This window comes from Pantherophis guttatus, chromosome 6 (assembly GCF_059756535.1).
Source record: "Pantherophis guttatus breed Tessera chromosome 6, ASM5975653v1, whole genome shotgun sequence".
NCBI lineage: Eukaryota > Metazoa > Chordata > Lepidosauria > Squamata > Colubridae > Pantherophis > Pantherophis guttatus.
Window position 1 is genome coordinate 10514327 of NC_142068.1, and position 23425 is coordinate 10537751.

At 45.5% G+C, this 23425-nt stretch overlaps 1 protein-coding gene across 5 annotated transcripts in view; it reads left to right on the forward strand.

Annotated features, from left to right (window-relative positions):
• Positions 1-23425, forward strand: part of MCF2L2 (MCF.2 cell line derived transforming sequence-like 2) — a 229075-nt gene that overhangs the window by 40849 nt on the left and 164801 nt on the right. For all 5 annotated transcript variants that reach the window (XM_034438892.3, XM_034438891.3, XM_087872485.1 and 2 more), the window contains exon 2: positions 20884-20967. In XM_034438892.3, the coding sequence (XP_034294783.2) occupies positions 20884-20967 (84 nt within the window). The remainder of the gene's footprint in view (positions 1-20883; positions 20968-23425) is intronic.

Sequence of the window (23425 nt, forward strand, 5' to 3'; positions counted from 1 at the left end):
TGCGCACGCACGCACGCGCAGCAAAGCACACGATCACCAAATCGGTTGTTAAACCAGCAGGATCCCACCATTGAGCTTATCTCACAAATGGCAGCTTAGCCCAGTTGAGGGAAAATCTAGAAAGAAGATGTTTCAAATGGTTCCCCATTCCTTAAAATCTATGTAAATAAATACCTTCAGAGACTTGCACATCCATAAATTAATTCTAAAGAAGGATAATTCCCCTTCCAAATTCTGTATTTACTGCAGAGTAGCATTAAAGATACATTATGCTGAAAGCAGCGTATGTCCTTGCTTCCTTAATCATACCCAGCTAAGTGAGATTTTACCTTGAGTTTTGTCCAGAAGGAGAAGTGGTTTCATCTTCTGGATCATTCTAGAGCCGTGATGGCGAACCATAGCCATATCAGTGGGCATGCGAGCTCAGCTCCAGCTGATTTTCAGGTCTTCTGGGCCCACCTGTTGTGACCCAGGCCCAAGTAAGTAGTAGGAAAATCAGTCAGTGAAAAAACAAACAAATTTTATTCGAACAACTGAGAATTACTTCATTCCCAGTGTCATTCAACTAAATTAAAGCAAATTCCTCCCAACACAAATTCCTCAGTCCTATCGCAAACCTTGGTCCAATTAGGCAAACTGCCAAAGGCCTTTCTTGGCAAACGTTCAGAAGTCACAGATACAAAAATAAATACAAGACGTAGACAAAGAAGATGAAGCTACCAATGTTGATTTCCGGCAAAGCCCAAATCCCGTTGCTGGTCTGTTTTAAGACTTATGGGAGGGGCCAATCATCTCTTGGTCCTACTCCCGAGTTGTCCTCTTTGCTTGAGCTGCTCTTGCCTTCTGTCAGCTCTTCTCATGTGTGTATTAGGAACAGGCTCCTCCTGTTCCACTGCCTCACTCCTATCAGTCTCTGCAGGCTCTGGAGTCCGCACCTCACTCCCCGATGGCCCTGGCCCCATCTCTTCCTCTGACGCAGAGCCCTCATCTGGGCCTTCCCCAGCCTCCAGGACTGGCCCATGTTCTTCCTCAGCCTCATCGCTGTCCGCAGCCAGCTCTGCAGGCTGCTGGCAGACCACAACACCACCAGAAGGGAAACAGGCTATTTTCTGCCTCCGGAGGGCCTCGAGGGGTGGTGGGGAAGGCCCGTTTTTCTCTCTCACCAGCCTCCAGAGCCTTTCTAGGAGTGGTGGGACTGGAAGTTGGCGAACGGGCCATTACTGGCCTCCGGAGGGCCTCTGGAGGGGTGGGGAAGGCCGTTTTTGCCCTCCCCAGACTCCTAGAAAGGCTCTGGAGCCAGGTGAGAGAGAAAAATGGGCCTACCAGGCCATTGCGTGCCAGGAGCGGGGGGGGGGATTGCATGCACGGGTGAGGGGTGCATAGAATTATGGGTGTGGACACACGCCCCAACCCACCCCCCCGGCACGTGATGGCAAAAAGGTTAGCCATCACTGTTCTAGACTATCGTCTGAACCAAATTATAAGGAACTCAGTTGATGGTAGAACATGTTGTTGAACCCTTCCAAAATCAACAGCAGATAGATATACAAGTTTAGCCTGAATAGTTCTGTGATGTGGATACCAAACAGGCCATGAACATATGATCTGTGAGAAAGTTATTCTGATGCATTATAGCCATGATAGCGAACCTATGGCATGTGTGCCAGAAGTGGCACGCAGCGCCCTCTCTGATGGCACGCGAGCCGTCGCCCCAGTTCAGCTATGCTGTGCATGCGCGTGAGCCTCCCACCAACCAGCTGCTCTTCGGGTCTCTGCTGCACATGCGCAGGGGGGTGGGGGATGTGCAGGGGTACACACTCATGTGGGGGGCCTGTGCGGGGGGCATCACATGCATGCATGTGCGGGGGGCATGCATGCACGGGGGCCGCACACATTGCATTTTGGTTTGTGCACGCATGCACTTCGGGCAGTCGGTCCGGAAAAAGTTAGCCATCACTGCATTCTAGGAAGACTTCATTGTCTGAGGAAATCTTTATACTGGGAAAGGTGGCAAGGAAGAGAAGAGGAAAAGCAGTAGCCAGATAGGGTGCCTCAGTATCAAAAGATCTGAAGGATCAAACTGGGGACGGATCTTTTATGAAGAAAATCGATCTACAATATGGGTTCTCCAAGAGTCAACACTAACTTGATGGTATATGAGAAATGTAAGTATACTGTGATGTCTCTTGATCTCGTTTTCTTAGATAGCTATTTTTTTTCCAGATTTTCTGTATTGAAAAACTCACAAAACCTTCATTCTAGCTTTCATCCAGGGCTTTCTCTTTTATTTTTGTCTACATAGAAGTCACTTAGTTTCTCGGTATTTCTTTCATGTCAGTAACCCATCTCGCTGACTCACTTCAATGACGGCTTCGAGCAGGTTCTGCTGAGTCAGCTTAGGTGGCAGCTGGTGACTAATACAAAACGGGAACTCATCACTATTTGTGCTACTGCATTTCTCTGTGGTAAAATGTTACTATCTTTTTTTAAAAAATTTCATTAGGCACCAGCAATACAAGATTTTGTTCGTTTCAGTCCTGTATTTCCCATTGCACTTTTTCAGTCAGATGGAAAAGTCTATGCTCAACCCTTCATTTCATGTGTAGATGTTCCTCAGGATTTGATCTGAGGTCCATTGTTGCTTTCTTGTGTACCTTAGTTATTGTTGTTGTTTTAAACATTTAATTGTGTCCGACTCTTAGTGACTTTATAGGCAAGTGCTCTCCATGCTAACCTACCAAGCACAGCCTCTTTCAATTGTTGTATGTTCAACTTTGCATCAGATTTGATGTTATCAAGCCAGCGTGTTCTTTGCTTGCCCCTTCTAGTATCATTTCCTTCTCCAATGAATTTGCACATAGGACATGGCCAAAGTAAATTAAATGTAATCTTCTGACTTTAGCTTCTAGTCATCTGTCTGGTTTTATATGATTTAAACCAGGGGTCACCAACCTTTCGGACCTCAGGGACCACTAAATTCATAATTTTAAATCCTGTGGATCACTAATATGATCTGCCTAATGACTGGCTGGGTGGGCATGGCTAGGTGGTCATGTGACTGGGTAGGCGTAGTTAACTCAATGTCACTCACGTTGAGGGGCACCTCGCCAGCCTCTTCTCTCCCCTCCCCTCCCAGCCCCTCCTCCCCTGCCCGCCCAGGCTCCTTAGTGCCCCAACAGGAAGCAGTTGTTGGAGCTAAGCAGCCACCATGAAAAAGAGTTGGCAAAACAGCTGGCTCAGTTCAAATTGGATCTGACCAAGAAGGAGGCTCAGCAGAAGCACCTCACTGAGGACTATGAGCATAGGCTTTCCAAGCAGAGGGAAGACCTGAGGGAGTGCAAGGCCAGGTACTGGCGCCCGGAGGCTCAGCAGGATGAGATGGTCAGCCAGTTCCAGGCCATGATACAGTCCCACTGGAACAAGGCCCTTCGGCTCTTCGCCACCAGCGGCACTTCCTTCCAGCCTTTGCCCAAAGCCCCTCACCAGGAGGCTGAAGCAGACCCCAAGTCGGAATTTTTGCCCCCCTACAACCCATACAAAAAGACCCCAAAGGTGAAGACTCTTCTAAAGAGCAGTCAGGGTTGATCTCCTCTAGGACTGACCGGTTTGATCACCTTGCAGTCCAAGGGACTTGCAGGAGTCTTCTCTAGAACCATAGTTCAAAGGCCTCAATTCTTCGGCGCTCAACCTTTCTTATGGTCCAACTTTTACATGGGAAAAGGCTATGGGAAAACCATAGCCTTGACTATACGTCATTATATACATCATTATATATACATCATTATATATACATCATTATATTATATCATTATAGTATATCATTATATTATGTATATAATGATATATATATCATTATAGGGAAGACAGTTGCTCTAACTAGCCTGCTTTTTGTATTTATATCTTTGCTTTTCCAGATCTAACATACTTCGTTATTGGATCCTTGATTTTTATTTTTCATTTCTGCTTTTCAATTTAATTGGCATATTTAATGACATCCAGGTGTTATTCACAATTTCCAATCCAGATGTGTTTCTTTCATCCGATTTTGGATTATGCAGCATGTTTCCTCTGAATCAGCCTCTTAACTAGGATTTTAAGTTGAATGGACAAGGCCAGACATGTCATCTTTCACCCTGATTGCTCTTTCTCTTCTTCCCCTGTTTCATTTTTTTATTATTATTATTATTTTCCAGGACATCTCTGGGGATACAAACATTTGGAAGCCTTAAAGATCAGAAACTTTCTTTAAATCGATGCCTATTTCTTCCTATTCCAGTTTATTTCTTTCAATCCTTTAATTGGCTGGGACTATGTTGCCAGTTCAAAGAGGTTTTTTAATATATTTTTTACTAGGGTAACTACATGTTATTAACTACATGTTACTAACGTAATTACAGTGATTCACTTAACTGTGACAAGAAAGGTTGTAAAATGAGGCAAAGCTCACTTAACAAATATCTTGCTTAGGAACAGAAATTTTGGGTTCAATTGTCATAAATCGAGGACTATCTGTATTGATATTAGTTTATATTGGGTTGTAATTTTTATTGTTTTATCTGGAACCTGATAGGTTCCAGATGGAGCTTGGGCCATTTCCTGAGACTATGACTCACGACTCGGCTGAGGACCTGGTGGCCGCCTGGGATAGTGCGGCTGCCGGGGCCTTGGACCGTGTCGTGCCTTTGCGGCCTCTGACCCGGCACCGAACTCACCTAGCTCCTTGGTTCTCTGAGGAGCTTAGGGAGATGAAGCGCCGGAAAAGACGCCTGGAGAGTAGTTGGAGGACCAGCCGCTCCGAATCCGACCGAACACTGGTGAGGTCTCATATTAAGACCTACCTAGTGGCAATAAAAGCGGCAAAATCTAGCTATTTTGCCGCTCTTATCGCGTCATCAGATAATCGCCCGGCCGCCCTGTTTAGGGTGACCCGCTCCCTCCTCCATCTGGAAGCGCGGGATGACCCCTTGCAGGGCCGAGCTGAGGACTTTGTGCAGTATCTGTATGATAAAATCGCTCAGATTCGGGAAGGGCTGGCCTCTGACTGGGTATGTCCGGATGGGATGACTGAGGCAGGTCTTGAGAGTGTTATCTGGGGGGAGTTCGATCCTGTGGCTCCCGAGGACATGGACAGGGTCCTGGGACGGCTGAATGCGACCACATGTTTATTGGACCCGTGTCCCTCCTGGTTGGTACTGGCTTCCCGGGAGGTGACACGAGGCTGGCTCCAGAAGATTGTTAACGCTTCTTTGAGTGAGGGGGTCCTGCCGGCCGCTTTGAAAGAAGCGGTTGTGAGGCCCCTCCTCAAGAAGCCCTCTCTGGATCCGGCTGTTTTGGCTAACTATCGTCCAGTCTCCAACCTTCGCTTTGTTGCGAAGGTTGTTGAGAGTGTGGTAGCACAACAGCTTCCCCGGTACCTGGATGAAACTGTCTATCTAGACCCGCTCCAGTCCGGCTTCCGACCTGGGCACAGCACGGAAACGGCATTGGTCGCGTTGGTGGATGATCTCTGGAGGGCTCGGGATAGGGGTTGCTCCTCTATCCTGGTCCTGTTAGACCTCTCAGCGGCTTTTGATACCATCGACCATGGTATCATGTTGCACCGGTTGGCGGGGTTGGGGGTGGGGGGCACCGTTCTGCGGTGGTTCTCCTCCTACCTCTCTGACCGGTCGCAATCTGTGTTGACGGGGGGGCAGCGGTCGACCCCGAGGCACCTTGCTTGTGGGGTGCCACAAGGGTCGGTCCTCTCGCCCCTTCTGTTCAACATTTATGTAAAGCCACTGGGTGAGATCATCCGTGGCTTCGGGGTGGAGTTCCATCAGTACGCTGATGACACCCAGCTGTACATCTCCACCCCAGGCCACCCCAATGATGCCCTTGAAGTGATGTCCCAGTGCCTGGAGGCCGTGCGGGCCTGGATGGGGAGAAACAGGCTCCGACTCAACCCCTCCAAGACCGAGTGGCTGTGGCTTCCAGCGTCCCGATATAGCCAGCTGACGCCATCGCTGGCTATTGGGGGCGAATCACTCGCCCCCACGGAGAGGGCTCGCAACTTGGGCGTCCTCCTGGACGCACGGCTGTCTTTAGAAGACCATTTGACGGCCGTGGCCAGGGGGGCTTTTTATCAGGTTCGCCTGATACGCCAGTTGCGCCCCTTTCTAGATCGGGACTCTCTACGCACAGTCACTCAGGCACTAGTCACTTCCCGCCTGGACTACTGCAACGCTCTCTACATGGGGCTCCCCCTGGGGTGCACCCGGAGGCTCCAGCTGGTCCAGAATGCGGCCGCGCGGGGGATTATGGGGGCGACGAGGCGCTCCCATGTGACACCTCTCCTGCGCGAGCTGCACTGGCTCCCGGTAGTCTTCCGGGTGCGCTTCAAGGTGTTGGTGACCACCTTTAAAGCGCTCCATGGCTTAGGGCCGGGGTACTTACGAGACCGCCTACTGCCACCAATAGCCTCCCACCGGCCAGTACGCTCGCACAGAGTGGGCCTCCTCAGGGTGCCGTCCGCCAGACAATGTCGGCTGGCGACCCCCAGGGGGAGAGCCTTCTCTGTGACGGCGCCCACCCTCTGGAATAACCTTCCCCCGGAGTTACGTATAATAACAGACCTCCGGATTTTTCGTCGGGCCCTGAAAACTTATTTATTTCAACTAGCTGGGCTGGCTTGAGCTAAATTTTAAATTGGTTTTAAATTGGGTTGTTTTAATTTACGGCCAGAATATCTAATTATTTTAATACTGTTTTTTAAATTTTGTATGCTTTGTTTTTACTTAGGCTGTGCACCGCCCTGAGTCCTATTTGGAGAAGGGCGGTATAGAAATTTAAACAAATAAATAAAAATAAAATAAATTGTATTGCTTGTTCTGCTTTTCTATACAATTGCATATCATATGAACGTACCACTAATCAATATTATGACAAGTACATTAAAACAAGTTACATGCTCTTTTGGAAATATCTAAACATCCAGAAAAATTGCATGACATTTATAAATTCTGATTCTGCCAGTATGGCTTGGCAAATCAAAATGCATAACCATAGATACTTATTCTGTGACTTAATTGGTTGTAAAATTAAATCCCCCATAAATTTTAAAACAATTAAAATATAACGGACTGGTTTGTCCATTATAAAGTTCAAATATAGTATTCACATAGTATCTCTTTAACTAAAAAAAGAAGAAGCTTATTTTGTTTTGTTTTTTAATTCACAGATAGCACAATTGAGAAGCCTTTTAAGTCAGAGTACCGTTCTCAGCATTTTAAATTAATCAGAAGTTTAATATAGATTTTGAGCACAGTTATTAGAATTTTGTATGTTGAACAAGTCTCTATTTTCAAAGAAAGAGACCATTTCTGATTAAAAGAAGAAGCAAGCCACAGAATTAACAGATACAAGCCATCTTCTCACATTTATTAGGGATTAGACTCCACTGGAAAAAATATGAATAAAAGTTGCTTATGATTGCATTGCTGGTAAGTGGTTCCTTCTTGATTTTTCTGTTCAAAAGAAAGGGAAAAAAATTCTCACCCAGACAGACACACACGAGAATTGACCTAGACGCTGGAGGATTATAAAGTGGAAAAGTTTGGAAAAAGTGAAGCCATTTTCTTCCCACAAATGCATGAGCTAAGCTGAAACCAATTCAACCGCTGGCACGGATAAGTTAAAACCAGCCTTTTGCTGAGCAGAAGGACAAAGCCAGAAACCCTGAAAAGTTAGACCTCTGAGTTTTACATCGTAACTCAGCCAGGCTGGGAGCATTTTTGAGGGCCTAAAGGTGGACAATGAATTCCTAATGGTCTTAATTCCTATAAAAGGAATTCCTTTTATAATTGGGCAAATAGACATTATTGATTTTATGTGTGCTTGGCTGATATCCAAACTCTGAGGTGGCACATGGGGTTGGTCTGATGTTCAGTGAAATCTTTTCACTGTCTCTTCATAATTATTAATCCCTAACTTTCTGCCAGTACTTGGACATTATTCCACTTTTGCTGGCGTACATCTGGAATTTAGAGCCAAAGGCCACTGTTTTTAAATTTTGTATGTTCTGTTTTATTCTGGCTGTTCACCGCCCTGAGTCCTGCTGGAGAAGGGCAGTATACAAATTAAAACAAACAAATAAATAAATAAATGATATTTTCTCCCCAATTATCATCATCAATCAATCAATCAGAATAGAGCTGGAAGGGAAAAGAAGAGGGGGAGTTAACCTATTTTCCAAAGTTCCAGAAGGCAGGACAAGAAGCAATGGAGGGAAACTAATCAAAGAGAGAAGCCTCCTGGAACTGAGGAGAAAATTCCTAACCGTGAGAACAATTAACCAGTGGAACGGCTTGTCTTCAGAAGTTATGGTTGGTCCATCACTGGAGGCTTTCAAGAAGAGACTGGACAGCCATTTGTCTGAAATGGTATAGGATCCCTGCTTGTGCAAGGAGTTATTAGATAAATCTCAGAATCAGAATAGAGTTGGAAGGGACCTTGGAGGTCTTCTAGTCCAGCCCCCTGACCAAGCAGGAGAAAGACTAAAGGTAATTTATTGAGATTGGCTATCATAGCACAATTTTTGAAGTCTGATCATGCTATACCTTCTTATATGCCATCAAATTAAGGAGACATCTGCTTATCCGCTTCCAAATGTAGTCCTGGACTTTTAAAAAAATGCTTTAGTCCAATGGTGAAATTCAAATTTTTTTACTACCAGTTCTGTGGGCATGGGTTGGTGGGCATCGTGTGGCTTGGTGGGTGTGGCAGGGGAAGGATACTGCAAGATCTCCATTCCTACCCCACTCCAGGCGAAGGATACTGCAAAATCCCTATTCCTTCCCCACTCCAGGGGAAGGATATTGCAAAATCTCCATTCCCATTCCACTCTGGTGCCAGCCAGAGGTGGTATTTGCCGGTTCTCCAAACTACTCAAAATTTCCGCTACCGGTTCTCCAGAACCTGTCAGAACCTGCTGGATTTCACCCCTGCTTTAGCCTCTTTTGTCTGGGTCACGGTTCCTGCATTGTCTCTGTGAAGATTTATCTTCTTTAATCTTTACAGATTTAGAGTTGTAGCCAACTAATGTTGATGGCACCTAGCTAATATTGGAAATCTAAGCAGATTGGGCCTGGTTAGAACATGTATTCCTTGGTTTTCCCAGATTTGAACTAGTGTGACATACCAGCCCATTTGCTGGTATGTCAGCTACTACTAGAAACATGTACTAATAATGACTTATTTTTGGCCAACGACAAACCCCAGAAGGTGGCTTCATTCTGGCAGTTTAAAGTTTGATCTAGACATGGGAGGAGGAGGAGAAGAAGGAGAAGGAGAAGGAGATGAATGGGAGACACCAGAATAATCCTAGAGAATATAAGGTCGTTCAGGAAGTGAAAACAACTATAATAGCAACTGAAAAGAACAACTCCAAGATCCCTTCCAACTCTGTTATTCTGTAATTCAGAAGAAGGCAATGACACACCCAGTGATGGGATTCAGCCGGTTAGCACCACTTCGGGAAAACCGGTTGTTAACTTTCTGATCAGTTTGGCGAACTGGTTGTTGGAAGAAATCATTAGGGCAGAGAACCGGTTGTTAAATTGCTTGAATCCCACCACTGGACACAACCCCTTCCATAAAGTTCCTTTCAAGTCATGCTCAAATCCCAGTAATTCACAATCGGCGAAATACACAAACTTTTCTTGGCAGCAAAATGAAAACTGTTTTCCACTGCTTCCTTCTGGGATACCTACTGTACTGTGGTGGGTTTCAAAATTTTTTATTCCCGTTCTGTGGGTGTGGCTTTGTGGGCGTGGCTTTGTGGGCGTGGCTTTGTGGGCGTGGCATGGCTTTGTGGGCGTGGCAAGGGAAGGATACTGCAAAATCCCCATTTCCTCCCGATCAGCTGGGACTCGGGAGGCAGAGAATAGATGGGGGCGGGGCCAGTCAGAATTTTTACTACCGGTTCTCTGAACTACTCAAAGTTTTCCGCTATCGGTTCTCCAGAACTGGTCAGAACCTGCTGAAACCCACCTCTGCTACTGTATTTTTGACTTCCCAGCCTAGCCCTACTTTAAACTGTTCCAAAATTTCAGTTGGAAGGACTCGCTTTTTCTCTTTCTCTTTCTGGCTAGATGAATTAGGGCTGCCTGTAGGCTCTGTCCTGGGTGGCTGAGTGCATGAAACCCCAGATCCAGATTAACCATTACATGCAGAGGATTTACTTTATGATTTAAGTAAAATCCCAACACTGGATTAGCTGATGTCCCCTGTATGCAAAGTAGGTCATGCTTCCTTATCACTTTTTTCCACTCCAAGCTCTGCTGAGAAAGTATCATTGTCACTCAACTGTCTTCGTTTGCGAAAATAATATCCAGTTTCGCCTGGAAGAAGCAAGCGACTATTTTCCCACAACCAGACAATCCCCATAGCGATTCCTCAACCTTTGCTGTCACTCCTGGGTAGTGGTGGGATTCAAATAATTGAACAACCGGTTCTCTGCCCTAATGACCGGCTGGGTAGGTGTGGCCATGGTGGGCGTGGCCAGGGGGTGTGACAGGCAGTACTAAGCCTCCTGCACCCCCCTGGGAGCAAAAATGGGCCATGCAGGGTGCGCCACTCCTCCACTCCCTGTTTTGGGCCTATAGGCCTCCTTATAGCCTCCTGGGAGCAAAAACGGGCTATGGGGGGGGGCATGCCACACACCCCAACCCCGTTTTGGGCCTAGTAGGCCTCCTTGCACTTACCTGGGAGCCAAAACGGGGTGCATGGGGACTCCTGGAAGGGGCGAGGAGGGGAGGGGTAGAGCTAGGCAGCAATTTAACAACCGGTTTGCCCAAACCGGCTGAATCCCACCACTACTCCTGGGCCTGAGTTCACACAATGTGTTCATCTTGACTGATATGGAATTGACTACAGGTAGCCCTTGAGTTATGACTGAGTGGAGCGGTGACCTAGTGGTGAAGACACTCGCCTCCCATTCGGAAGGTTGAGAGTTCAATCCTAGGTAGCGACAGATGTTTCTCTCTCCTAGGGCACAAAGAAAAACTATCTGCTGCGAACTCTGCATAGGCGTCAGGAAGGGCATCCAGCCAGTAAACTCTCAGCTCCACCCAGTCGCCCAGACCCCAACCCAAATTAAAGGGATTACAGGATTGTAAAAAGAAAAAAAAAAGTCTTTGACCATACTAGAACCTGCCCATCACAGTCCTAAGTTGTAATGGTTATAAAGCAGGTCACCCATGTGACGAATTCAATTTTAGGATCTTTTTTGCAGCAGTTGTTAAGCAAATGACACGGTTGTTAAGTGAGTGAAAGGTTCACCCTGGGCAAGTTTTGCTGAAAACCGGAAGTAAATACCAGGATTCAACGAAAATGTCGCAAAATGTGGTCACATGACCTCAAGAGGCTGCAAATGGCTTGGACTGGTTGCCGAGCTCCTGGAATGTGGTCATGTGACTATGGAAGTGGCTGTCATCACTTTGGAACTGGGTCATAAGCAGTCGTAAGTGTAGACTACGATTTGCTGTGGGAGTCAAACCAGCATGTTAAGCCAAACTAACATTTATTTCTTTGGATATAGCTTGTTATACATGGTGTTTTCTTAACCTAGGTGGAGAATGTGTGAATACAGTAATTTATAGGATGCCGTAGGTTCCTTTAGTTTTGGAAAATGAGCAGGATGGATCAAAGAGTCAAAATACATTATACATTACATAATGTAAAATAGAAGTGGGGCTTCAATCACGCGGTGTGACCTTCAGCTTTATTTTATTTTCTTTTTTACATACACACAGCACACATATAAAATCTGTGAACTAGCCAGTCTCTGGCTTGCTACAATCCTCCTGCTACCTGAGTTCGAGATAATTTTATTTTCTTCCACTAGGGAAAAAAATACATTTAAATGAAAAGCCATCTGGCTGAAAGCAAATTCGGAGCCTCTATAGTAGTTTCTATTTTTACAAATGCTTTATGCATTTTTTTTTGGAAACTGAGAAAATTTGTATGTCAGCAGCCCTGGGGCTTGCTTGGAGGAGGAAGAGTAGAAAGCAAGCTCATCACTTATTTATTTTTTTTTTTTAGGTCAAATGGATGTTTGGTGATTAGCTATGCCCATTAAAGCCGCTATTCTGGGAAAGTGCAACTCAGAATGGCCATCTGTAAAAACACGGACTAGCTAGGTAAACACAGAAGGATAGAATCATGATCACGTGAAGGGTTAGTACCGCTTTATAATGCCCTGGTAAGGCCATACTTGGAATACTGCATCCAGTTTTGGTCGCCACAATATAAAAAAGGTGTTGAGACTCTAGAAAGAATGCAGAGAAGAGCAACAAAGACGATTAGGGGACTGGAGGTTAAAACATACAAAGAACAATTGCAGGAACTAAGCATGGCTAGTCTAGTGAAGAAAAGGACATGATAGCAGTTTTCCAATATCTAAGGTAAAGGTAAAGATAAAGGTTCCCCTCGCCCATATGTGCTAGTCGTTCCTGACTCTAGGGGGCGGTGTTCATCTCCGTTTCAAAGCCGAAGAGTCAGCACTGTCCAAAGACGTCTCCGTGGTCATGTGACCGGCATGACTAAACACCAAAGGTGCACAGAACGCTGTTGCCTTCCCATTAAAGGTGGTCCCTCTTTTTCCACTTGCATTTTTTACGTGCTTTCGAACTGCTAGGTTGGCAGAAGCTGGGACAAGTAACGGGAGCTCACCCCAATACGCGGCACTAGGGATTTGAACCACTGAACTGCCAATCTTTTGATTGACAAGCTCAGCGTCTTAGCCACTGAGCCACCACGTCCCAATATTTAAGAGGTGGTTTTTTTTTTTTTTTCCAATTTGATTTATATGCCGCCCTTCTCCGGAGACTCAGGACGGCTTACAATGCGTTAAGCAATAACCTTCATACTTTTGTATATTTTTACAAAGCCAGTTTATTGCCCCCACAATCTGGGTCCTCATTTCACCTACCTTAGAAAGGATGGAAGGCTGAGTCAACCTTGAGTCTGGCAAGATTCGAACTTACTAATCGCAGACAGCTGGAGTTAAATTACAATGCATTAGTCTGCTGAGCTATCCAGGCTCCAGGTTGCCACAAAGATGAGAGGATCAACCTATTCTCCGAAGTACCTCAAGGCAGGACAAGAAGCAATGGGTGGAAACTAATCAAGGAGAGAAGCAACCTAGAATGAAGGAGAAATTTCCTAACAGTGAGAACAATTAATCAGTGAAACAACTTGACTCCAGAAGTTGTGGGTGCTCCAACACTGGGGTTTTTTAAGAAGAGGTTGGATAACCATTTGTCTGAAATGGTATAAGGTTTTCCTACTTGAGCAGGGGGTTGGACTAGAAGACCTCCAAGGTCCCTTCCAACTCTGTTATTCTGCTGCTCTCAAACCTCTCAAAACTCCAGTGGTTAGTATCTTTGATTTAACTCTTCTGTAATGCATCGTTCAGTGCAAAATGGTGTGCGTGTTGGAATGTGTAACAACATTCAGAACTCTAAAAGGAGGGAGTAGGATCATTACAAGAAAAATGCCTGAATCTAGGACAGAGGGAGAAATGTGAAGGAAATCCAGAGTGATTCTGCCTTAATTAGACTAGATATAAGTTGATCTCCATGGGGAAAGAAAATCTATTTAGGTCGTTGCTAAGAGTCAACAATGACTTCATGGCTCATAAGCAGTAAGTTGATGTGGAGAACTTTAAATTCAGGGGTGTCCAACTTTGGCAACTTTAAGACTGTGGACTTCAATTCCCAGAATTCCCCAGCCACCATGGGAAATTCTGGGAGTTTGAGTCCACAAGTTTTAAAGCTGCCATGGTTGGACACCCCTGATTTAAATCTTCTGTTACTTTCCTCTGCCAACCATATTCCCCAAAAATGCAAATAGTCCGGGCTCCCTTGGCAATCTGAGACTTGTAAAACTTAACTTTCGGTAATTTGTTTTGGTTTGTGGCTTCTTTGTATAACTGTGAAGAGCTGGGGGAGAAACATGAAGTAGGACTAGGGGGTAAGATATTTTCCCCCATTAGGGTCCTGAATGGGATGACAGATTCACATGGTGTAAAGAACAGAATTTCTATGCAGTTGTGACAACAGTTGTCAAAAGACCAGTATCATAAAATGATTCGGATGCAGAAGACCAAGTCAGGATGGGGAGAAAGCTGACAGTTTATAGGCTCACTGGGTGCGTGTAAAGTCTCCTGCCTTGAGCAGGGGGTTAGACTAGAAAACCTCCAAGGTCTCTTCCAGGCAGTGGTTGGATTCGATCGGTTTGGGCAAACCGGATGTTAATTATAATCTGGTTCGCCGAACCGGTTGTTGCAAGGACTGACTGACCCCGCCCACCCCGCCTTGTCCTTCCCAGGAGTCTCCACCTAGCCTATTTTGGATGCCAGGTAAGTGCAGGGCCTGCACAGAGGCTCTGGGAGTGCAAAAAACAGGCCTACCGGAAGTTCCGGAAGTCCAGAAAAGGGGCCTGTGGGAGGACATTTTCACCCTCCCAGAGGCTCGAGGAAAGCCTCTGGAGCCTGGGGAGGGTGAAAAACGGGCCTACCGGAAATACTGGAAGTCTGAAAACGGGCCCGTTTCTGGCTTCCGGAGCCTGGGGGAGGCCATTTTCGCCCTCCCGGAGAGCCTCCAGAGTCTGGGGAGGGCAAAAATACCTCGCCCCCATGGTACAGGAGGCCGAATAGGCCATGCCCACTATGGTCACACCCACCCAGCAACTGGGCAGAGAACCGGTTGCTAAAATTTCTGAACCCCACCCTTGTTTCCAGCCCTATGATTCTATACAGGTAGTCCTTGACTTACAACAGTTCATTTAGTGACCGTTCAAAAGTTACAACCCCACTGAAAAAAAGTGACATCTGACCATTTTTCACACTTATACCATTGCAGCATCCTTATTGTCACATGCAGTGGTGGTATTCAGCCGGTTTGTACCAGTTCGGGCGAATCGGTAGCGGAGATCGTGGATGGGCCCGTCCCCCCGCTCCGGTGCTATGCCGTCCTATTTAGCCACGTTTTTGAGGTTGGGTGAACCGGTGGTAAAGATATGTGAAACTCACCTCTGGTCACGTGACTTACATTTGGATGCGAGACAACTTGTTGCAGTGTCCCAGGATCATGTGATCTCCTTTTGCAAACCTCTGACAAGCAAAATCAACGGGAAAGCCAGATTCACTTAATAAGAGATTCACTTAACAAATGTGGCAAGAAAAGTCGTAAAAGGGAGCAAAACTCGCTTAACAAATTTCTCACTTAACAACATAAATGTCGGGCTCCATTGCGGTCGTAAGTCAAGGACTACCTGTATTCTATGATTCGGGCTGCAGGAGCAGCTTCCACAACCTGTAGTCCAAATATATTGCAACTGCAGTTCCTCGAAGTGCCAGAATTGCTGGATTTAATTTATAACCTAGCTCAGAGAAAATGATCTGAATTTATGTTTCAGGTCACAGGGCAGATGCATAAATTCAGCTTGAGTCAATTCAGGATTGATGGGCAGATTTGGTCAATGGAGGAAGCAAGGGAGCGTTTTAGAGGTCAGGTTAAACAATTGGCACTTCAGGTTCTCAAGCAGACATTCAAAGCTTCACTCTATCTGAGAGATTAGAAATAAGAGTTATACATTCAGGGCAGCTTTGCCACAGCTAAATGAAAAACCAACATTGGCCAGATGCACACAATGTACCATAATAAATTGTAAATCTGGATTTACAGGAGACATTTCCTGTGTTTATAGAACACGCTTGCCAGCCAAGGAAATAAATCTTAGGATGGCTGTTATCGGTCATAAATTCTCCAGGCACATTTTAGCACAATGTTACGTATTGCCTGACTCTGCTCAGTATCATCTAAAGCGGTGTTTTGTCAACCTTGTATGCTGGCTGGGGAATTCTGGGAGCTGAAGTCCAGATATCTTGAGGTTGCTAAGTTTGAGAAGCACTGATCTAAAGAACAGGGCTGTGGGAATTGAATACAGTTAGTCCTCGACTTACAACACTTCATTTAGTGACTGTTCAAAGCGGTGGTGAAATCCAAATTGTTTTACTACCGGTTCTGTGGGCGTGGCTTGGTGGGCGTGGTGTGGCTTGGTGGGCATGGCAGGGGAAGGATACTGCAAAATCTCCATTCCCTCCTCACTCCTGGGGGAAGGATATTGCAAAATCTCCATTTTCACCCACTCTGGGGCCAGCCAAAGGTGGTATTTGCTGGTTCTCCGAACTACTCAAAATTTCCGCTGCCGGTTCTCTGAACTGCTCAAAATTTCTGCTACCAGTTATCCAGAACCTGTCAGAATCTGCTGGATTTCATCCTTGGTTCAAAGTTATAAGCGACGCTGAAAAAAAGTAACTAATGACCGTTTTTCACGCTTAACGACCTTTGTAGCAACCCCATGATCATGTGATCAAAATTCAGACACTTGGCAACTGGTTCAAACTTACGACCGTTGCTGTGTCCTACGGGTCTCAATGAGATCACCCTTTTTTTTATAACCCATTGATTCAAGCAAATCAATGGGGTAGCCGGATGTGCTTAACAACCATGGTAGTAACTTATCAGTTGCAGTGGTTCACTTAACAAATCCAGCGAGGAAGTTTGTAAAATGGGGCAAAACTCACTTAACAGATGTCTCACTTAACAACAAAAATTTTGTGCTCAGTTGTGGTTGTAACTCGAGGACTACCTGTATTGTAATACAGTGCAATAGCACTTAGACTTATATATCGCCTTGTAAGGTCCAATAATAATATGTTTAAGCTCATAAATGCCAAACAAGAAACTTAAACAGAGGCTTGAGTAAAATAGCATTTAATCTTGATCAACCTTAAATGGTTAGCTGTTCCGAACATATACAAGATACATGCAGGTAACAATTACAAAAAGAGAAGGAATCCAAATCCCTTTTATATTCTTTAGGAACGTCATAAACCTCGAATTCTGGCATCTTTGATTTGTGTATCCCTGGAATTTGGCTTGTGTATCCCCTGGAACAGGGTAGAGCCTCTTAATGAGCATCATTACCTCTTTCCTTTGTTCTCACAATTGACCACTTGACTCCTTGGTGTGAAGGGAACGGAACTCAACGCAGATTGAGTGTTAGCATCTCCAATCTGATAAATTCTGGCCGGGGGTGGGGGTGGGGGGTGGGTGGGGGTGGGGAAGAGACAATATAGTTCATATAGTTGAAAGATGATCATATAGTTTGACAAATGCCAGATACTTCACAACAGACCCCCAATAACAGTACAGGAAGTTAGTCAATGTGGCATGTTTGTGTTATAACTACAAAGGGCATAATATATATGTCAGTGTCACAGGAAACAAATATTTACAGCATGCAGGTAGACAAAGCCATCATATATCGTACAGATATATATATGTTGGAGCACCCGGAGGCTCCAACAGGTGCAGAATGCGGCCACGCGGGGGATTATGGGAGCGAAGGGGCGCTCCCATGTGACACCTCTCCTGCGTGAGCTGCATTGGCTTCCAGTGGTCTTCCGGGTGTGCTTCAAGGTGTTGGTTACCACCTTTAAAGCGCTCCATGGCATAGGACCTGGGTATTTGCGGGACTGCCTTCTGCCGCCGATAGCCTCCCACCAACCAGTACACTCCCACAGAGAGGGTCTCCTCAGGGTGCCGTCAGCCAGGCAATGTCGGCTGGCGACCCCCAGGGGGAGGGCCTTCTCTGTGGCAGCTTCTGCCCTCTGGAACGATTTGCCCCCAGAGATACGAAGGATATCGGATCTCCGGGTCTTTCGCCGTGCCCTGAAAACTTTTCTTTTCCATCAACCAGGGCTGACATGAAACACACCCCCCCTTTTTTTTTAGTCTTTTTAGTTTTTTAGCTTTTAATTGTCAATGGGTTTTAATTCGAATTGTTTTAAATTTGGGCCAAAGTATGTAATTCTTTTAATAATTTTAAATTTTGTATTGGTATGTGTTTTAGTTCTGGCTGTGCACCACCCTGAGTCCACTAGGAGAAGGGCGGTATACAAATTTAAATAAATGAATGAATGAATGAATGAATGAATGAATGAATGAATGAATGAATGAATGAATGTTGCAGGAAACAATTAACAAGTTTCTACTATTTCCAGTATTTCAGTATATCATTTCCTTACAGCTTCATAATGCTTTTACAGCCCTCTCTAAGATGTTTTACAGAGTCAGCATATTTGCCCCCACAATCTGGGTCCTCATTTTACTGACTTCGGAAAGATGGAAGGCTGAGTCAACCTGGACCTGGCCCGAATTGAACTCCTGGCATTGGGCAGAGTTAGCCTGCATTCTAACATTCTACATTCTCACCACTGTGCCACCACGACTCCTTATAATATGCACCTTATAATACTCAATACTCATAATTTAAATTGCAGGGTAGATGCCGAGTTTTTGTAAAATTAAAAAACAAATTCAAATCAGTGTTTCTAAACCTGAGCGTGGACTTCAACTCCCAGAAATTGCCATCCAGCATGTTAGCTTGGGAATTCTGGGAGTTGAAGTCCACGCATTTTATAGCTGCTGAGATTGGGAAAACTGATATAAAATGTAAATTGCTTTGGTTTTTACTGAGACAATCCATCTGTGGCTCTGGACCTTGCTCTCTTGCTGTCAAACTAATTACCTTTCTCTACGTTTAAGCCTTTATCATCATGCAAGAATTTTCCTGATTCTGAGCTTTTTTTTTTGCTGACATTGCTGATTATTTATTTTCACGTTTTATTATTATTTTTAAAGATGTTTCTTTGTATAAATTCTTTCAGCGGATGCGGTTGTATGGGGCAGAAAACTGTGACCCTGATTTATAGCTCTGTCGGATTTTATTGCAGATTTAGGAGTTTTTCTGAAACCCAGGGATAAGGAAATAACTTCCCTTACTAATAAAACAAGGTATTAGAAATGCAGGTGTGAATATGCTATTTTTAAAGGAATGCACCGAAGCGTAAAAATTGGGCCATCTTCCACGGTTCTTTTCTCTAGCTTCCTGGAGGTTTCCATTAATTTCTGAATATATTATGATAAATCCAGCTGGTGGAAGACAGCAACCATGTTAAATGACCCAGATTATTATTATTATTATTTTTGCTGGAGTCATAGGGTGAGTGGGATAGTAGGACAGTTCAGAGAAGAAGTGTAAAATGATTACACATGGGAAGGGAAAACCAGTGCTTTAAATATGCAGCGAAGCTTGCAAATATCTGATTACACGATGAGGAAGTGAGCGTTGCGTAGACAGATTTACACAGCTTGCTCTGAGATTCTTTAAGCAAAGGTGGAAAAAACTAACACAATTTGAAGGAGTAGCAAAATCGGAAAATTTCATTATGTGTTTTTTTTCCCCCTCCCTTGAATTTTGGGGAGAAACAGGGTTTTTTTTAAAAAACAAACAAACATTTACTGTCATGCTTTCTCTAGATCATGGGTGTCAAACTTGCCGTGTCACGTTGCTGTCATGTGACATATCGCAACATTTTTTTCCCTTCACGGAGCTGGGGTGGGCGTGGCCTGTGCGTGACGCATCCGGCCCATGGGCCGCCAGTTTGACACCCCTGCTCTAGATAGTTAGTCAAGCTTAACAGAATAGCACAACTGGTCGTCTAGTCCAACCCCCTGCTTAAGCAGGAAACCCTATACCCGTGATGGCGAACCTATGGCATACATGTGGGCACGCGAGCGTTGCCCTATATTAGCTCCAGCACGCAAGAGCGCACCAGCCACCTGATTTTCAGGCCTTCTGGTCCCACCGGAAGTCAAGAAATGGGCCATTTCCAGCCTCCAGAGGGCCTCGGGGGGAGAGAGAGGCCGTTTTCACCCTACCTTCCCATAGGAAGCGGGGCAGCACAGGCTGCTGCAACGGTCATAAGTGTGATAAATGGTCATAAGCAGGGGTGAAATTCAGCAGGTTCTGTCAGGTTCTGGAGAACTGGTAGCGGAAATTTTGAATAGTTTGGAGAACCGGCAAATACCACCTCTGGCTGCCCCCAGGAGTAGGGTTGGAATGGAGATTTTGCAATATCCTTCCCCCAGGAGTGAGGAGGAAATGGAGATTTTGCAATATCCTTCCCCCAGGAGTGAGGAGGAAATGGAGATTTTGCAATATCCTTCCCTCAGGAGTGGGGTGGGAATTGAGATTTTGCAGTATCCTTCTGCCATGCCCACCAAGCCATGCCCACAGAAACGGTAGGGAAAAAAAATTGAATTTCACCACTAGTCATAAGTCATTTTTTTCAGTGTTGTTTTAACTTCAGACAGTAACTAAGTGAACCGTTATAAGTCAAGGATTACTTGTATCCATTTTTGCACTTTTTCACGGCAGAAGCTCTATGGGTGGACAGAAATGACTTTTGCCATGCCCTAAAATCCTACATCCTTTGGAGCAGGCATTAGGGATGAATGCATTAGATGCCCAATTGAAACACAAATCATAATATTTTCATACATTTCTGGAAAAAAAACCCAGCATATCTCTCACCTGGATGAGGTCCTGCAAGCGATTGCTCAACACAGGCAGGGGCCTTTCACAGAACCGAGATAACCCTTGTTTTATCTTACAAGCATGAGCCACAAAAGTTGTTTTCTGCTGGAAGGCCACCCCGCCGGCACTCTGGAGGCTTGATTTATGATTTGTTCTGCACGACTGCAAAGGCAACACGCAGAGAAATGAAAGTAAAGATGCCACTTTTTTACCGACAAGATTTTGCATGCCAGGGTGGAGCAGGGATGGAGGGGTTGGGAATCATCTGACAAAGCCAGAGACGAAAACAGGGCCAAAACTGTCAAAAAAATCTAGCTCTTTGCATCTGAGTATCTGCTTTGTATGGCTGGGTTATGGCGTAATTCCTCCTTCTGTCTCTCTTCCCTTCTTGTACAGATGAAATAATGCAGCAGGAGATCAGGCCTGTCACGGCGGTGGAGATCATTGAACAACTACACCGACAGTTTGCTATTTTGTCAGGTAAGACCTGGGGGCTGGCTTCAAAGGTCTTCATATTTTTTCCTGACAGTTAGAACAATTAAACAGTGGAACGACTTGCCTCCAGAAATTGTGGGTGCTCCACAGTGGTGGGATTCAAATAATTCAACAATAATTCTCTGCCCTAATGACTGCCTGGGTGGGCATGGCCAGGGGTGTGACAGGCACCACTCGGCCTCCTGCACCCGCCTGGGAGCAAAAACAGGCCGCGGGGGGGGGCTGTGCTGCACACACACACACACCCCGCACCCCATTTTGGGCCTAGTAGGCTTCCCTGCACCCTCCTGGGAGCAAAAACGGGCCACAGGGGGCCCACACCGCATCCCCTTCCACATCCCGTTTTGGGCCTAGTAGGCTTCCCTGCACCCTCCTGGGATCAAAAACGGGCCACGGGGGGCCCACATCGCATCCCCTCCCACATCCCGTTTTGGGCCTAGTAGGCTTCCCTGCAGCCTCCTGGGAGCAAAAACGGGCCATGGGGAGGGGGGCATGCTGTACCCCCCCCCCACCGTGCCCCATTTTGGGCCTGGTAGGCCTCCCTGCACTTAGCTGGGAACCAAAACGTAGCATGGGGGGGACTCCTGGAAGGGGAGGGGAGGGGAAGGGCGAGGCCATCCAGAAATTTCACAACCAATTCGTTCGAACAGGCTGAATCCCACCACTGGTGCTTCGACACTGGACTTTTTAAAGAAGAGACTGGACAACCATTTGTCTGAAATGGTATAGGGGTTTTCTCCTTGAGCAGGGGGTTGGACTAGAAGACCTCCAAGATCCCTTCCAACTCTGTTATTCTGTTACAGCTTCCCTTATGTCCTTTTGCAAATGATGGGCTGCCTCTCCAGGTTTCCCTTCCCCACCCTGAACAAATCTCACGAACAGTAATTGCCGTGTGCTTTTGACAGATAAACTCAATCCAGAGTTTTCCCAGTTAAAAGTTTTTGAAGAGGTTCTTCTGCCTGTAAGTCTGGAGGCATCTCTTTGAAAACTGTTCAAATGGCGCTTTGATCGCCTGGACCCTTGTCACCTTGAGACAATCTGACTCATCATGCAGGACCACAGAACTCAAGGGGGGGGGTGCCTTCACCCAGCCCGTTTAATTCACACAACTTACTTGATTAATGAGCCGTTTGGATTTGCTCAACACATTAAATAATAAACCAAATCAAACCGGTCAAAGGGAGATCCAACCTGAAAATAAGGAAATAAGGAAGAATTTCCTGACAGTGAGAACAATTAACCAGTGGAACCGTTTGCCTTCAGTAATTGTGGGCACTCCGTGACTGGATGGTTTCTTTTTAAAAAAAAAAAAAAAATTGGACAACCATTTATCCAAAAATGGTATAAAGACTCCTGCCTGGAGCAGGGGGCTGGACTAGAAGACCTCCAAGGTCCTTTCCAGACTTATGATTCTAGCTGGGGTTCTAAAGTCTAACCTTTTTAGATTTCAACATTGTTAAAAGTGCAACGGCAGGATTCCCTTTCAGAAAAGCATAATCGTGTTGTATGCTCTAGATAAATTATTTGTGAATGTGTAGGAGGGGTGTCTTTTAATAAGAAGGGTGGTTGGGACTTAATTTCAGTTAGAAATACAGTTTGGCCAAACCTGCAGGATCTGCAGGGGGGCAGAATGACAAAAAACAGCATCAAGTTGTTATGACGAAAAAAACCCTGCCTCTTTTGTTCCGTGCACTGTGATGTGGGACAGAGTTTCCCATTTTAAAATATCTAAGTGTTGTAGGCTGAGCAAGCAAAAAAGCAAGATAGAATACAGGCAGATAGTATTTAACCAAAAGCTGCATTTTGGTCCCCAAAACCAACTATATCATTGCAATACTTTCTTATCAACGTTCAGCTCTTTTTCTTCCTTCCTGGTGCAGATCCAGAAATGCGAAAAATAGTTCCTTTTAGTTCCATCTAAATAGGAAAAGCATTAACACTTCTCCCAAAAGCTCTCACCAGCTCTGTTGTACATACATCATACATACATACATATTTGATTTTTATACCGATATTACTTCATAAGTAACTCGAGGCCGCAGATATACACACTCCTTCGTCCTCCTATTTTCCCCACAACAATAATCCTTTGAGGTAGGTTGAGCTGAGAGTGAGCGACTGGCCCAAAGTCACCCAGCTTGCTTTCATGCCTAAGGTGAGACTAGAACTCACAGTCTCCTGGTGATTGGCCCAAGGTCACCCAGCCAGCTTTCATGCTTAAGGCGGGACTAGAACTCACAGTCTCCTGGTGATTGGCCCAATGTCACCCAGCCAGCTTTCATGCCTAAGGCGCGACTAGAACTCACAGTCTCCTGGTGATTGGCCCAATGTCACCCAGCCAGCTTTCATGCCTAAGGCGCGACTAGAACTCACAGTCTCCTGGTGATTGGCCCAATGTCACCCAGTCACCTTTCATGCCTAAAACGGGACTAGAACTCACAGT